This window comes from Anarrhichthys ocellatus, unplaced genomic scaffold (assembly GCF_004355925.1).
Source record: "Anarrhichthys ocellatus isolate YVR2014 unplaced genomic scaffold, GSC_Weel_1.0 scaffold15, whole genome shotgun sequence".
Classification (NCBI taxonomy): domain Eukaryota; kingdom Metazoa; phylum Chordata; class Actinopteri; order Perciformes; family Anarhichadidae; genus Anarrhichthys; species Anarrhichthys ocellatus.
Window position 1 is genome coordinate 2,134,781 of NW_022280045.1, and position 15,470 is coordinate 2,150,250.

The 15,470-nt window shown below is 41.3% G+C and overlaps 2 protein-coding genes across 2 annotated transcripts; one reads left to right on the forward strand and one right to left on the reverse strand.

Annotated features, from left to right (window-relative positions):
- Positions 1-202: 202 nt before the first annotated feature.
- ripk1l (receptor (TNFRSF)-interacting serine-threonine kinase 1, like) lies at positions 203-5,958 on the forward strand. Its single transcript, XM_031855278.1, has 10 exons — positions 203-890; positions 1,602-1,758; positions 1,895-2,032; positions 2,120-2,351; positions 2,562-2,711; positions 3,107-3,183; positions 3,327-3,402; positions 3,541-4,158; positions 4,310-4,459; positions 4,832-5,958. Exons 1-10 carry the CDS (start codon positions 730-732, stop codon positions 5,128-5,130), a joined length of 2,058 nt encoding a protein of 685 aa, XP_031711138.1. The 5' UTR covers positions 203-729; the 3' UTR covers positions 5,131-5,958.
- A 2,977-nt stretch (positions 5,959-8,935) lies between these two features.
- On the reverse strand, positions 8,936-14,639 carry opn7a (opsin 7, group member a). Its single transcript, XM_031855298.1, has 5 exons — positions 14,552-14,639; positions 13,351-13,513; positions 12,878-13,005; positions 11,006-11,340; positions 8,936-10,417 (listed from the first exon to the last, which is right to left on the reverse strand). The coding sequence occupies exons 1-5, from the start codon at positions 14,637-14,639 to the stop codon at positions 9,779-9,781; spliced, it is 1,353 nt and encodes a 450-aa protein (XP_031711158.1). The 3' UTR covers positions 8,936-9,778.
- Between the last annotated feature and the right edge of the window lie 831 nt (positions 14,640-15,470).

Genomic DNA, 15,470 nt, shown 5'->3' on the forward strand with positions numbered 1-15,470 from the left:
GCCTTTTTTAAGACACGTACGGGAGTATGTACGGTTGTTTTTCATAGTGTAGAACTAAACGTAAAAACACTTTAAACTTGCGTTTACCACTGACTTTACTTCAGGCATGCAACCAAAAACCCGTAGACTTCGAGGCGAGGTAACCGGAAGTGCAAACATGTTAACTTATTTCCGGGTTTTAAGAGTCATTCCTGGAGCACTGTATGTTTATCCACAGTGGGAATAAAACAATTGTCATGTAATCCATTTAAATCAAAATAGTGTTTATATTTGTCTTCTGATAAATGCATTACATATGTGTTAATCCTTTCGTTAATAATTGTATTATAATATACAACATTTAATAATGTCAGGAGGGGCATTATCAGTGTCCTAAATCTGTAAAACTGGTGGTTTAACCACAAAGAAGGCAGCGAATTTGCTTGTGTTACAAGGGAAATGATGTAGAGGGAACGCTTTATTTCTTCTTAATCTGGAACAATACTTTCTCTACTGTGTTTCGGGAGTCATCGGTGTGAGCCGCTCCACTCACTTCAAGAAAACTTCCTGGATTACTCAACACACACTCCGAAGCCTCGGCACACAGCCCGTCACACGAGTCTTCCAGTTAGTCTCGTCAGCATATTTGCATTTTATTTTTTTTTGACAACATGAAAGTTTTAGCCACTTATGAGTTGTGCTGAGCTGTCGTGTGTCGTTCAGCTGCTTTATTGTGACTTCTAACCAGAGATGGCCACCGCGCCACAGTCTTCACTTCATATGAGATCGGCTGATCTCATTAAAAAAGAGGCCCTGGACTACGGAGGCTTTGGAGAAGTCTACCTGTGCTACCATGTCACCCTGGGCCAGGTGGTGTTGAAGACTATGTATACAGGACCGATAAGCACCGTGTAAGTTCTGTGTGTGTTACTGTATGCAGTCTGCGGGGTATTCCCCCGCGCTGGAACGGTAACTTGAATCATGTGCCCCTCCAGGCAGGCTCTGCACACAACTCGGCCAGGCTGGCATATGTTTTTTTTGACAGGAATGTGGTAAATACTTTGTACGTTTAGTTTGGTTTCATAGCAGGCTGTTCGTTATGAAGAGGCTCAGATTCAGGAACTCCCTTTAAACACAGAGTGATGTAAATCCATCTGAAATGTAGGTCAAACATCCGTTTTTTTTCAGATAACATGCTATAACAACCTCTCTGTTCATGCAAGTTCTTTCATGTACAGCCCTTCTCCTTTGAAACCCCCCAACATAATTCATATTTTAATCACAGCTTGACATGGGGTCTCTGATAGAGGATTTAAGATTGTCTATATGTCACAGTGTGGAACTCATACACATACTTTTTATGTAAGATAACATTTGTGCATGGATTTCTGTGGCACTAAAAATTGAGTTGGTGTCACAGCTTGTCTGAATTATTGTAACCTGATAGAAGAAATGCTAAACTCTATAACGATGTTGTCAAATGATGTTTTAAAGAAAGTATCGTACCGGTGCATCCCAGTGTCTTCCCGCTAATCCCACTATATAAGACTCCATGTGATGCAAGTCATGCCACTTGACTGGCAGATACCTGGTTCTCACAATGTTTTCCTCTCTCTGTCCAGGAAGAGTCAAAGGTCGCTGCTGGATGAGGGGAACATCATGGCGAGCCTGAACCATGAACGGGTGGTCAAGTTGCTGGGTGTGATCATGGAAGATAGAGACTGCTCGCTGGTGATGGAGCTCATCCCCAGAGGCAACCTGTCGGTCATGCTCGATACGGTCAGCAGGTTTAGAATTCAGAATGAACGTCTGTGACTCCAGCAGCTCCGCTACATTTCATCCATAGTTTGCAGCTGTGAATAACTCGCGGTCTATTTATATGAATGGATGCTTTAATGCACTAAATTCTTCCCAGGTCACTGTGCCAGTGTCCGTCAAGGGCAGATTCATCTTAGAGATTTTGGAAGGGATGGTGTACCTCACAGAGAAACACGTCATACACAAGGACATCAAGCCAGGAAACATTTTAGTGGACAAGGATTTCCACATCAAGGTGTGTCACACGCTAAGGCCCATGACACATTTGTGATTCTGACAGCGAGCATGTGCATGTTATTGTGATTCCTCTGTCTTTTCATAGATTGCAGACCTCGGCCTGGCCACCTGCCGGACGTGGAGCAAACTCACGAAGGAAGAGTCTCGCAGGAGGAGTCGTATGGGGCCATCAGCAGAGGTGAGAGGGGCCGGCACGCTGAGCTACATGGCCCCTGAGCACCTGGAGAGTGTGCACACAGCCTCCACTGAGAAGTCTGACGTCTACAGCTTTGCGATTGTGGTTTGGGTGATCCTCACAGGGAAAGAGCCGTATGCAAGTGAGTTGGGATGTCAAAACACGCTCAAGTCCTGATTATAAGACACGTTTTACCCATGAATAATGAAACGCTGAGGCACTGTTTTTGAAATAATAACCACCTGGTTTATATTGTCTGATTTACTGGTTTTACCAGTTGAACAGGCCACATTCACGAATACAAGCTACGTTAGGTAAACCTCGTGCAGACAACCAACATGTCTTTGTCCAGATGCAAGGAGTGAAGAACAAATCAGCCAGTGTGTCCAAAAGGGGGACCGACCTGCAGAGAGCCTTATTCCAGACGACACGCCCGTCGAGATGATTCAGCTCATGAAGAGGTGCTGGGACCACAACCCGCTGCAGCGGCCGACATTTGAAGGTGCATTTAATGCTTGTGTTGTATACATTAAAGCATCAGTGGATCAGTGGACTATGATCACACCAATCCCTTATGTGATCAGACACAAAGCAAATAATATTAATATCTTTCATTGTTGAATTCAAAGAAATGAAGGCTTGAGGTTATTTTAATATTTTATTTATTGGGTTTGTTACTCAGCAGCTAATATGCACCTTTAAGATGATTATTATGATGTTGTTGCAACTTTGTTATAATTCTGCTGCTGTTTATTTTGTTTTTTTGTCACCATGTTGGACTGAAATTCAAGTTCATATGCTTTATGTATATAAACTTGAATTTCAAGCTCAGTCATTTGACGCCTTCAGTTGATTATGTGGCTCTTCTTCTCGTTCCTTCTCTCCCTTTTCTTGCAGAGGGCTACAACTTCTTCCTTCCTTTCTACACGGAAAAGCTTGAACCACACGTAGAGGAAGATTTACTTGATTTGAGGGTATATATAATATATATATATATATATATATATATAATATACTGTATATGTTCCTTCTAAGCAGTAGATTTGAAGTTAAGATAAAGCCAGATAAAAACATGAGTATTTCACATTATATTAATGCTTGTGATTTTTTTACGCAGGAATTATATGAAGGCCCAGAGGAACTTGTTGAGAAGATTAAATCTTTATCAATGACCCAGGATTATTTATCGGCAGGTGAGTGCTGTTGGTAATCTTGCTGGCCTGAATATTCTGTCCTCACTCTAATGTTACATTCAATGTTGTAAATATAGATATTGTTTTGAGAAGGATTGAGTGGCTTTATTGCTCATAACCTCCCTCCTTACCTTGCAGATTGCCCAGCTCCTTTGGTGAGTTCAGACAGAAGTGTACCCGGGCCGGTTGAAGCCAGCATTGAGGACCTGCATGGCATCCAATATGAGCCACCCATGGAGTCTCTTCAGACAGACGCAAAGACGGCCGGCAGCCCTTCGGCTCTGGAGGAGAAACTGGGTCGGGAGCTTCAGTACCACAAACACGGCAGCTATAACTGTGAGAACCAGCCGGACGCTGCCCGCGCCTTCCATCACAGCAACTCAAATCCTTTCTTGCAAAACCACGGCATGATGGATCACGCTATCAGGCAACCAGAACCTGACAGACCCTCCTACCCGTCCTCTGTCCATTCCTGGACAAAAGCTGAGCCGGTGCAGCCCGCCAGCCAGGAAGAGGCTTGGCATCGCCCCACCGCGGGTCTCTATGAGTCCATGAACTCTTCCACGCCGACTTCATCCCATTTGCCGATGTCTGCCAGCAGTCCTTCTCTATCAATGTTTAACCAGGAACACCCACTTTCCCACTACGACCGCCAGCAGTCCTGGCCAGTTTACCCTGTGTGTGACACATCTGCTCCTGACATCAGTCCTGGGCGTCTCCTGATCCCTACCAATGGCTGCTCACAACAAGATCCAGGTACATACAAACATGTCTTTTTGTCGAAGCATTTCTTCAGTGAATTACTAGATCTAGATGACTGAGCGGTTCACTGCTGCTTCTGTCACCCTTTGACTGACGTGTATTGGAGAGACTGAGTCTATGTGTTCTTGCTTTGTGCTCGTTGCAGCATCTCTTTTCATAAACAATGCCAGCGGCATCCAGATTGGGAGCAACAACACAATGAATATCAGAGGTTACGAGTCCACCAGTAGTTTAGTGTCTCTGCCGTTTACCGCCTCAGCTACCTCTCTCATCGAAGAAGGCATTCTGAAATATGGTAAGCCACAGCAACATTATTTTCATTATCGATTCATTCGCATATTGTGTTTTCGATTAATTGTTTTTGCCATAAATTAAATCAGAGAATGGAAAAAGAAAAGAGTAAAATAAATAAAGGGTTTTTAAAATAGTTGCAAATTCATTTTTGTCCATCAACAAATCGATAAATCCGGTATTTGTTTATGCTCTACTAGTTATTATTTATAAGCATTAACACTTTGAAAAGTAAAGTACGTAATGCATTATGCAATTTCTGGATGGCAGGATGGATGAGCAGTGTTTTCTAGTCTAGAAATCAGAGTTCAACGTGAGACAATCTCTCATTAGAGCTAGTACTTGCCCTAATAGATTCATCTTGTGTGTCATTCAGAGGACCAGGCTGTGACCGAGGAGCACCTGGATCTGCTGAGGGACAACATCGGAGCCAAATGGAAGCGCTGTGCACGGCGACTTGGTCTGACCGGTGTGGAAATAGAGACCATTGAGCACGACTGTGACCGCTACGGCCTGCCGGAGATGGAGCACCAGATGCTGGAACGTTGGAAAATGAAGGAGGGACGAATTGGCTGCACAATTGGGAAGCTTTGTCGTGCCCTGAAGGGCAACATAAAGGTAGATGTCATCCAGAAGATTTTGGACACCTGCGGTTCTTCCTTCTCGGTCGGCTGAACTTTCAACCTCATTCCCTCTAAATGACTTTCTACCTGTGATGGTTGCATTTTGTGAACGGTTTGAAACATTTAAAGGCTCCCTGTCAAATTGTAATGAACTATTAAGTAATAATTGCCTATCCTTCCTTTTTCATGTGGCAGATGAAATGTTGTAGTTAGCGAGTCAATAGAAACCTTGACAAGTATGTTCTCCAGAAATTGGAGAAGCCATTGCTTGGTTACTGTACCTTTAAATGAAGAATGGCCTCATCTTGGGTGATAACCAAACATTTATTCCAGCCCAACACAACTATAAAGACTCACAAAATGACAGAACAGGTAAGGTGAATGAGTTGGTAAGAAGCTGAGACATTTATTCCATTAATACATGTGTATTATTGTTGTCATCCATTCATCCACTAGGGATCAGCAGACGATATATTCATCAGTAAATTGAAGTCTGTCTTCTTGAATCTGGGACCTGTTTTAGATTATTTCCCCAAATTACAGTAAAGGTACGTGAATTACTAATGAGCTATTTGCATGAGTGTCCAGTGTGTGGGTTTACTGTAATGATATGAGGGTGTCTATAAACTGTTTAGCTGCTGTGCTGCACATCTACTGTATCACACGTTTTGGATTGCAGGATACGTCTCTCACCATCCAAAGATTAGATTGTCTCGGAGATGTGTTCATGTCTTATTCTGTTTCATTACAGAACTCATTGTAACTTGTCTGTGTACTGGGTCTTACAGTTGCAATGTAGGTCTCCCTACACAGTAGCTTTCCCCAAACCTGCATCTGTTTTAAAGCCATTTTGATATTCTGAATAAACTGTACATACGTTTCTAAAAGTCTATTTCATAGATTGCACTACACAGCTTGAGCCGGTATTGTTTGTAGTTCAGTATTGACTTCAGATCTGATTGGTTATTACCTGCAACTAGTTAATGGATATCAGTATGAATATAATGAAAACATCTACACAGCCGTCACTTCTTAACGTCGACTATACCCAGACTGCACCCTAAATCGAAGGTAGTGTTGAGAATGAAGTCAAAAAGTGCCAAAATATAGTATACTCGAAAAGGGTTTGACTTTGCTCTTGACGGACACTATTCTCCCACAATGCAATGCACAAATGTAATGTAAAAGGTGCTCACAGCTGGAGACAAAATTACATCGAATTAACCACAGAAAACAAAAAAATAACATCTGAAAGTCATTTTTATGTCATGATGTGTTTGTGAAGTTGGCAGAGGTGTTCGGAAGTTGCTGTGTGGCTGACATATTGTCCTGGTTCTTGTTGGTATAAAACGATTAAGTACTGAAGTTTGTGGTAACCACAAACCTTATTTTAGGTATCTGACCTAAAACCCTTTAATAAACCCATTGAGACGTAAGTGCTAAAATGCTCGCTCTTTTCCGGGCTTTAGGACGCCTGCTGCACTCCGTGGTATACGGTATGGGATTAGGACACACTAAATATCACATCACTCAAAAGCACATTTCCATTTATGACCCAGTAACAACAACTAAATCTAACTTGCAATAGAGCCAAATATAATGTCCAGATTCTGACCCAATATAGACACGATGGTAACATTAAACCCCCAAATTAGACTCTTAAAAAAACGCTGCATATCTAACTAAGACTGGTAGTCGTAACAAAGGCATTTTTATATTACAGTGTTTTGTAGAATGTGGATCTTTTTCTTAAGCTTTAGAGTTTAAACAGCGGTGTGTTTGTCCAGATTATCCGCTTTAACTCCCACAAATCTTTTCCCTTTTACTGTTGTCATCGAAAAGACTGTTTGAACTCACGTTTAATGGATTACAGATGTGAAGATAGTGGGATGCCTCTGCTGTTCTTTTTCACCTGCTGAGTTAAATAATCCCTCCGCACAAGAAGATCATTCCTCCCATCACGCCATGATCGATTATTGATAAAGTCCTGGCATATAAATGTGGACTTTCTAGTTTCTTAACAATAATTACATCCATGTTCTATCAGATTCAGAGATGCTGTTAGAGTTATATCCTGTCGAGACATAGATCCAATCTAAGTAAGCTGTTCAAAAGCAGAACGCTTTCCACATGAGGCCTACAACGTACCAGTTCATTAAGAAATTGGTAAAATGACAATATTCTCATTAGAATTAGAATAGATAGCAGTTAATGAGGGTTAATAATTCGACACTGACACGACAGTTTGAGTTGTCAAAGATGTTGGTCCTGAGGGATTTCCTGAATCTCCACACTCATGTTTACTTCACACAATGGATTTACACACAACAGCAATTACAGATAACATGAACTTGATGTTCTTTCTCCTCTCGTGGATTTATCTCCTGCTGCATATGTGGACTGGATCCATTCTTTCGTGTGTCTTTCTTCCCTTTCTCTCCATTGTAGTGACATGAATATATAAAATATTGTTTGGCAGTCAACTAAAGAGACATTACACTTTCATTGTACACATAAAGACTGACTTGAAGTTCAATTAAAACAGGTAGATAAACAATATCGCGCAGTGCAATAATCATAATATTATGCAGCAGCGTTGTGTTCTACACAGTGTGTACATAGATGAATGATCGAGCACCATAAACCATATACCTGTACTTGCCAAGTGTGAACAATGCTCGGGTTGGCATAGTGAAGGACGTGTTGACAGCTTATTAAATGAGATGGTTCTCAGTTCTCATGGAGACATACTGGTATGCTACTGTAATAATTAACCAGAAGAGAGTCCTGACCATGGAAATCACCAAATACATGCTACATTATACCACTTTCACGACGAAGCCATGATCCAGGATAAACCTGTGTGAAATGATTCAGTAGTATGTATGACTATCAGTCATTAGTCGTTGTCATCAGTGACTGTTTCCACTGTTCCCAGCCAATTCCCTGATCCCCTGAGGCTTAACCTAGCTTTTATTATGACAATGCTAGCAGCAGATGAGTCGGAACATGATATACGTACATTCACCACGTTGTGTGCTTATTTTCTAGATTATAGAGTTCTGCAGGAATGAGTTCTAAGCATTTTTGCCCTTCCGGTTCCATCATCTCAAAACCAGTGGGTCGTTGGTAGCTGCCTGAAATAAGGTCTGTGGTTAACACAAGTGGAGGAGATACACCCTCTTGTGGATTTTAAAGCTTTTTTTTGCGTCTTAAAAAAGGTTAAACCAGACTACAGAGGATGGCAGGGAAATAAAACGTCATCATGCCGTACACAGAAACTCTTATACTCAATAGTCAAAGTAGATCTATCTGCGGATGCACAGCACAACAGAACAGGCCTGCTGCATAGTAGGCACTCGAAATGGTAGCAGTTTGGTTTGGTTTTGACGCCAAAACGATTTGGTTAGGTTTAGGTAAACCTCATGGTTTAGGTAAAAATAACTGTGTTAATCTCCTAAATTATCTCAGGGTGTCATGAAGGGACGTGGATGTGACAGTGGTGTAGTCTGTTTATAGCCGTTAGCTTTTTAATTCTAGCGATTGCATTTATGCTTCAAAAATCATAAAAGGGTGTTTATTAGTAAAGATTATCTTGCTGAACAAAACGAGTAAATCCTAAACTTGTGTTTACCACAGAGCTTATTTTACAAAATCCCATTGGCTTTTGTATTACTGCGGAAAATCAAGGGAAACAGGGTGAATGTAACGTCATCCCTGCACAACTCTACTACTTTTTAGTGGGCCTTCAAAAATGGGTGATCATTTCTAGACCCAAAAATGCTAAACATTTTTTTTTTTTTGCATTTTATTTCTTTGTCTTTTGAACGTAAAAAAAACATATTTTCCAATGCTCTGTATTTTTCAAGTATTCCTTCAAAAGCCCTAAAAGTTTGTTTTCTCAATCAGTTTATCATGAGTGATGGGATCATAGATACACTAGTAACCAGTTTTGGTTATTTCACATGATTTCTGTTTTTCTCAGCGCTCCTCTCACTGATTTTGAAAGGGTTGGGGCTAATTTGGAAAAAGGTGATGTTATGTAATCAATCAGGATTCGGCAACATTTGAATCAGAATCTGATGACAGTTGGTGGATTGTTTCATTCGTCAATCAAATCTCATCAAACCACATTCACACACACAGGCCCGACGAAGCAGATTAGCTGAGTGTTTAGTGTGACTCATAATGACTAATATATAGGGAACTTTTGTAGTTAATCATGAACATTTAAAGATATAGAGAAATACTTTTGAAATCAAGTTTTCAGGTGATTTAAAGTGACGTTCACAGTTTAAACAAGATGCATCCAAGTTATTGCAAATTTTGCAAGTTACTCGCCATCCACTTTTAGGTTTAGGCAAACTTCAACTGAAATATAAGCTCTTCCTTAAATTAAGTGCAAATATTACTATGGCAACATAATAAGTTTGTTTATGGGTTGCAAACTAGGTTGCACAATAAATACGCCTCAAATTATAGCTGTCTCCATTTAACTTAAAAGACATTCTGTCATATTAGCCAAATAAAAGTACAGTGGGTGATAAAAGATAAATAAGTTACATTGCTTCTTCCAAAACACTCTAGGAGCATGTGGTACATTCCTGAACATATCAATTAAGTAATTCCACACCTGAAAGAACACAACCTTAAAAAAATGTCCGGAGATCATCTGTAAACATGTTGAATTGTGGGAAATATCAGGGCCACGCCACCTTTGCATGCCCCGGAACCATCTCTAAATTAATTTGGAAGTTGTCTATTTCTGAAGTCCTTTTTGCGCACATGATGACCAACAGAGACTTCTTGTAGCACGCGCCTTTAGTCTTCTGCTTGTGTGTTTGGGAAACTGGAGTGTCTTGATCCTGAGATGAGTCCCCATCGGCAGCAACGTTTGTGATGCAGCACATTTGGGGGTAGTGTCTGAAGCATCTGAAAGCCTCCATACACCTCTCACAGCTGTGATCCTTTAATGTTGCCACAGGAGGTTGAGCGGAGGAGTTGGATGAAGGGAATTGGTTGGCCTGTCTGTGGATTGAGGGACGTGTGAGTCTTATCTCTGGCTTGGAGCAGCACTTCGCTGGCCACTGGTAGCAGAGGCAGCCCTTCAGACAGGCATTGCATAGAGTACCCAGGTCCCTGCACATCACCCTGCGGACATTCGGCCTCAGCATTAGGTAGATGATTGGGTTGTAGATGGTAGAGGACTTGGCAAACATGGCTGGCAAGGCAAATGCCAGAGGAGGGATGTTCTCAATGTGTCCAAAGGCAGCCCACATCGACACCACAGCATATGGACTCCATGCCGCGAAGAAACTGATGCAGACAGCAACACTTAGCTTGCAGGGAAAATATCGCAGAAAGGAAAAGTGAAATTAATATTGTTTCAAAATAAACATAAATATATCAACATGTTTTTTTTTGTCAACAAATCCCATGAAAAGACCAAAACCGATGCTTTGGTGCGTTTCTCAATACTCTCTGACTTCCCTCTCACCCCCAAGCCCACGAGTTTCTAGACTTTCACCAGACTTATCATTTAAAAGCACAAGATCACATCTAAGCAGTGACTGTCTGGTATGGCTGACTGAATTTGAGCCTTTATCTTTACAACCTGAAAAGCTTATTGACCAACATCATTCAGAGGCTTTGAATAGAAAGGCATTTCCTATGAATCAGAGTTACTGTTTTAGGCCGATGATGATGATCATTTATCAGCAAATGCATCATTAGCTTCTCATCCGTCACAGAACAACCAATGCCAATTGCTAATGAGAAGCTCCATCACTGGAGGAGCTATTCAGGTCACTGCCCATTCCCTCATGAAATGGAGTGAAGAACTCTCCAGAGGCTTTGATATTCTACCACTGATCCCCAGAGTTTCATGATTGACGTAATAACATATGTTAATCATACTCTCATCTTACCTTAACAATAATTGTCTGGAGGCTGCTCATGTGCGTCTGCCTCGACACATGCCGCTCCATATTCTTGCGGGATGCGTGCACTGTGACCAGAATGCTGGTGTAAGATGCAACGATAACACAGCATGGAAGGATGAAGCACAAGATGAACAGTGCCGCAGTATAGGAACGTGCCGTAGAGTGCTGATTGGATAGGCGCCAGTCAATGCAACAGGCGGTGCCATAAGGCTCTGGTCCGTATTTCCCCCAGTGGGCGAGCGGGGAGCAGGCAAACAACAGGGCGTAGATCCAAGCACAGGCAATGAGCACACGGCCGTGAACAGAGTTAAACCTGTTCCCTATGAAAAGAAATTCATTTTATTATCCGGCACAACTATTAGTAAAGTAAAATATCTCCAATTTCAATCATGTTTTCCCAGTTTAAGATGTCTTAGACAACATTTTACAGTGATTAAGTGAATTAGACTTTGTATCTAATGTTTCCAAATACTGCTTGTAAAATGTTTTTTACGGATTTTGTTGTGGTGCTATACCTGTCTGCGTCCAACTGGTAAGACTGCAGTTCATGTGTGAGAGAATCATGGCAGTGGTGTACAACGTTGATGCCTCTGTAGCTAAAGTGTTCCTCAGATGTCTAAAGTTTGCAAATTGAAATTGATTCTGTTGAAAAAAATGTTTAACTTGTCTTTAGAATGTTAGATGGGAATCTATTGTTTTACCTAAACCTAACCAATTCAAGAGATTGACCATTGAAGCTGGTAGTTCTTCTGCGGCTTGCTTCTTGTTTTTAGCATGTCGATGTATGACCTGATATTAGCAGCTGACAAGTTACAGCAGGCGGACAAACTTCAGGCAGGTTATAGACAAACAGCGGACTCAATGCTGAACCTTAAGGTACACCAACATAATAATGTTTTTATGGTCTTCTCAAATACATTGTTTTCTTATTTTAGAGGAAAACAAGTTGCAGTTTCAGTGAAATGATGTTTTTCGTCACAAATCATTTGTGGCGTTACCCTCATCTGAATGAATGAAAAGTAAGGGAAATAGTTTGGTGAAGAAGTTTAAAATTGAGAGCCTAAGGAAGAATTTTCTTCCTCCACTTGGTCAATAGCTGCGTGAAACATGTTTGGCAGGAATAACGGTCACCAGATTTTTCAACTGTGGCCTGGGCAAGTTCCAGCCAGAGGCCAGCAGACCTGGTGTATTGTTGGTCAGAGTTTTGTGTCTGCAGCTAGAATCCACTTGGCTTGAGAGCTTTAAGAACATCGGGTAATTGTCTGGATTGATAATTGCCACGCTAGCTCGGGTAGAGCGTGAGCAGCGAGACGACTGCAGGTCTCCAGTTAGCCTGCAGCAGCTAGTGAAAGATAAGGCCTCTGAAGCAAGAAGAGGTGAGTGAATGAGCAGTGATGTTGCATACGTGGACATCATGACTGTCAGCAATAATAAATACGAGTGCTGCTGTAAATATTCATAGGGTGCGATACCACAGTGAGACAAATTACAATTTATGCAATTAACATTTTGTCGGTCCACATTTCAAATGGCAATCTACAATGATTGATTAAGTGGCTCAAAGATTACTCACATACGTTTTGTTTATACAAAGTGCTTAATTGAAAGTTACCTTATCGGAACAGTTTCATGACGTCAAAAAGAAGGCTCTATTGCTCTGCATTGACCAACATCCCAAGTGATGCATATTGAGTGCAGCTGCTAGTCATCAAAGAAAGGCTAATGTGCAGTGCTCTATAATTAATTTAGTATAATTTAGTTTCCTTCGACAGATAAATCAACAATCAGCCACTTAGGGCTGTGATGGTTAACCCTGTGCCATTTCACTGGACACAAATAGCTGATTTGAAGACTTACCATAGAGAGGGTAACATACTTTCACAAAGCACACCATGCTGAGCAGGGTTAGAGTGGTGAGACTGCAGATGCCGAACAATATGCCGCAAAAAGCGTATATGGCGCACACGGTTTTCCCATACAGCCACCTGCGTATAGGAGGTTACGTGAGACAGAGAACAAAGCAAAGACAGAGAAGGAAGATCAATGGAGGAGAGGGTGAGAGGGGGAAAGAGGAGAATAGCATGGGCATGACACTGCATATCTGTGAACTCACAGGCAATCATACTGCTAACCAACCATAAAGTTAAATGAACCATGAAATATGAGACACTGTCTGATTTAAAAGCATAACCCGCAGCATAAACAATCTTCCCGTGTGTGTTTCACATGAATGTGTCCCATTCTCCGGTGGTGAGGATGAGCACTTTGCTTTTATTCCTTTGCTCTTTGATCCCTGTTAATGCTACAGTATGGTGCCGTATATGTAATACCTGTGATAGAAGCTTGAAGTTATCGCCATGGGGTAGAGGGACAGAGTCAGGCCCAAGTCACTAATGGCGAGGTTGAGGATGAAGTACTCGGCTGGTTTCAGGAGGTGCTTCTTCTTGTAGGAGACGTACAGCAGTGTGCTGTTGCCAAACAGTGAACATACTCCTGCAGAACCGACCAAATGCTGAGTGCCGATTGTGAGCCACAACATTGATGCGCTAATATCAAAGAATTTTTTTTTTCACCCAAAGCATTTGGGGTATTTTACCCTAACAGACTATTTTTTTTAAACACGAGTCCCTATTAAGAAATAGCCAAAAAATACGAATACGTTCTAAATAGTGGTATAGTGTTGACTTGGAACAGTGGTTGGTGCTCAGTGTGAATGCAGTAGCGTAATGGCAGGGGATCCCTAAATTCAGGTCTCAGGTTAAGCATAAGTGACAGCTTCACAGTTACATTCTTTCTACTGATCACCACAGACACATGAGACAAGCAGCACTTCAACAGAAGCAAAAACACACCCACATTAACATACAACTCTACAATACTTACTGAAAGCCATATGAGCAGAATAAACTCGTCCCTTTAAGCAAAACCCAGCATTTAGAAATTGTAAAATGAACATCCTTACAATTGTATTTTCAAATCAGTGTCAGTAAACAGCGCCTTTCACAAAATGCGTCTCATATTTAAACTGTTGTTTTTTTGTTTCCTTCTAACAGTGTGCAGCCTATGATTATCATTAAATGTGAGGATTCTCCAGTACTGCTGCCACCATCAAAGACTGAGATGAAAGTTGAGCTGTGCACGATGTTTTCTTTCTTTCAGTACGCGGCCCAGCCACAGAAGTCATTATCAGAGGCAGCTTACATTGTCTTGTATTGGAAGCACAGATACAGATGAATGAAAAGCTGCTACACTGACTGCCTCACTAGGTCTGTATGGATGTGTGCGTGTCTGAGGGAGCAGGTGAAGAATTAATAGAGTTAATATATGATGGAAGAGATGCATATACATTAGTATTATATGAAGAGAAGAGGAATGTGTATCACTTAGTATTCATGCTGTTACTCATTTCAGCTTGAACAGAACAAGTACCAAACTAATTGAGAGCATTATCAGTGTTATTAACTATGTATTACCCGTTATAGCATAAAAAAAAAGACAACATGGCTTTGAATTTAAGTAGACTTTACTCACCAAAAACAGAGTAGACCACTGCCACGGTGATATCAAGTGGCACAGGTATGTTGGAGTGGAAGGCGATGTCTTCATCCGACGGCCCCATCTGAAAACTGATAAGAGGTTTTCAAGAGCAATGTTGTCGTTGCATAATAGATCAGCTTTTAATGTGTGTGCTTAAAGATGTTACAAATAGGGTTTTTACAAATGTGGGTACAAAATAAGGTACTGTATTAACCTTTACAATAGCCTTGACTGAATGTGGTCTGCATGTGCCTTTAATTCAAAGGAGAGGACTAATACATGTGTCTGCCTTTAAGATACACATGTGATCACATCACCAACACTCTCAGTTTCCTATGTTTCCATGCCGACTGACTGACGGATCAATGGATGACATGAGGGTCAATGAACAAGTGATTTTATAATATGTCACAGGGAAATGCACATCAAACACATGCTAATGTGCTATCCCTATGTGGTCAGTCACATTATTGGATTTTTTGTAACCTGGATTCCAGCAGTATTTGAAATGATGCCGCTGCAACAGCCAAACCTGCAGCCTGTGACACGAGCTTTATTCATCCAAACACTCAGTAAACCGTATTGTGCTAGACCTTGGTATTCACAGGCCTGTTTGCAAATTTTGAATTGCTTTAATGAAGTTTACTTGCATTAGTCGAACATGGAATTAACCGAATCAACAGCCACATGTGTGCACAGCCCATTGTTTTCTTGTTGATGTGCAGTAGTGAAGTGTTTTATATGCATCTGTGTGTATGAATGCTGTCTCTCTCCTGTACTTTCTGTCCCGCTGTTCACCTGTTGCTGTTTGGTCCATTAACTGTTCTGTCCTGCTAAACATGATAGCCATCAGCAACATGCTGACAGAGATGATGACAAATGGGCATTGCCCTGGTAGACAAACTCTCCCTTC

What these genes read in the sequence shown, in the direction of transcription:
- ripk1l (XM_031855278.1), top strand. Translation starts at nt 730, where the DNA reads ATGGCCACCGCGCCACAGTCTTCACTTCATATGAGATCGGCTGATCTC. An exon ending in GCAGCGGCCGACATTTGAAG is followed by an intron (nt 2,712 to 3,106) that starts GTGCATTTAATG and finishes CTTTTCTTGCAG; the next exon opens with AGGGCTACAACTTCTTCCTT. An exon ending in CTGCTCACAACAAGATCCAG is followed by an intron (nt 4,159 to 4,309) that starts GTACATACAAAC and finishes TGCTCGTTGCAG; the next exon opens with CATCTCTTTTCATAAACAAT.
- opn7a (XM_031855298.1), bottom strand. Translation starts at nt 14,639, where the DNA reads ATGGGGCCGTCGGATGAAGACATCGCCTTCCACTCCAACATACCTGTG. An exon ending in AGTATGTTACCCTCTCTATG is followed by an intron (nt 11,341 to 12,877) that starts GTAAGTCTTCAA and finishes TTCTTTTCATAG; the next exon opens with GGAACAGGTTTAACTCTGTT. An exon ending in TCCAGACAATTATTGTTAAG is followed by an intron (nt 10,418 to 11,005) that starts GTAAGATGAGAG and finishes TTTCCCTGCAAG; the next exon opens with CTAAGTGTTGCTGTCTGCAT.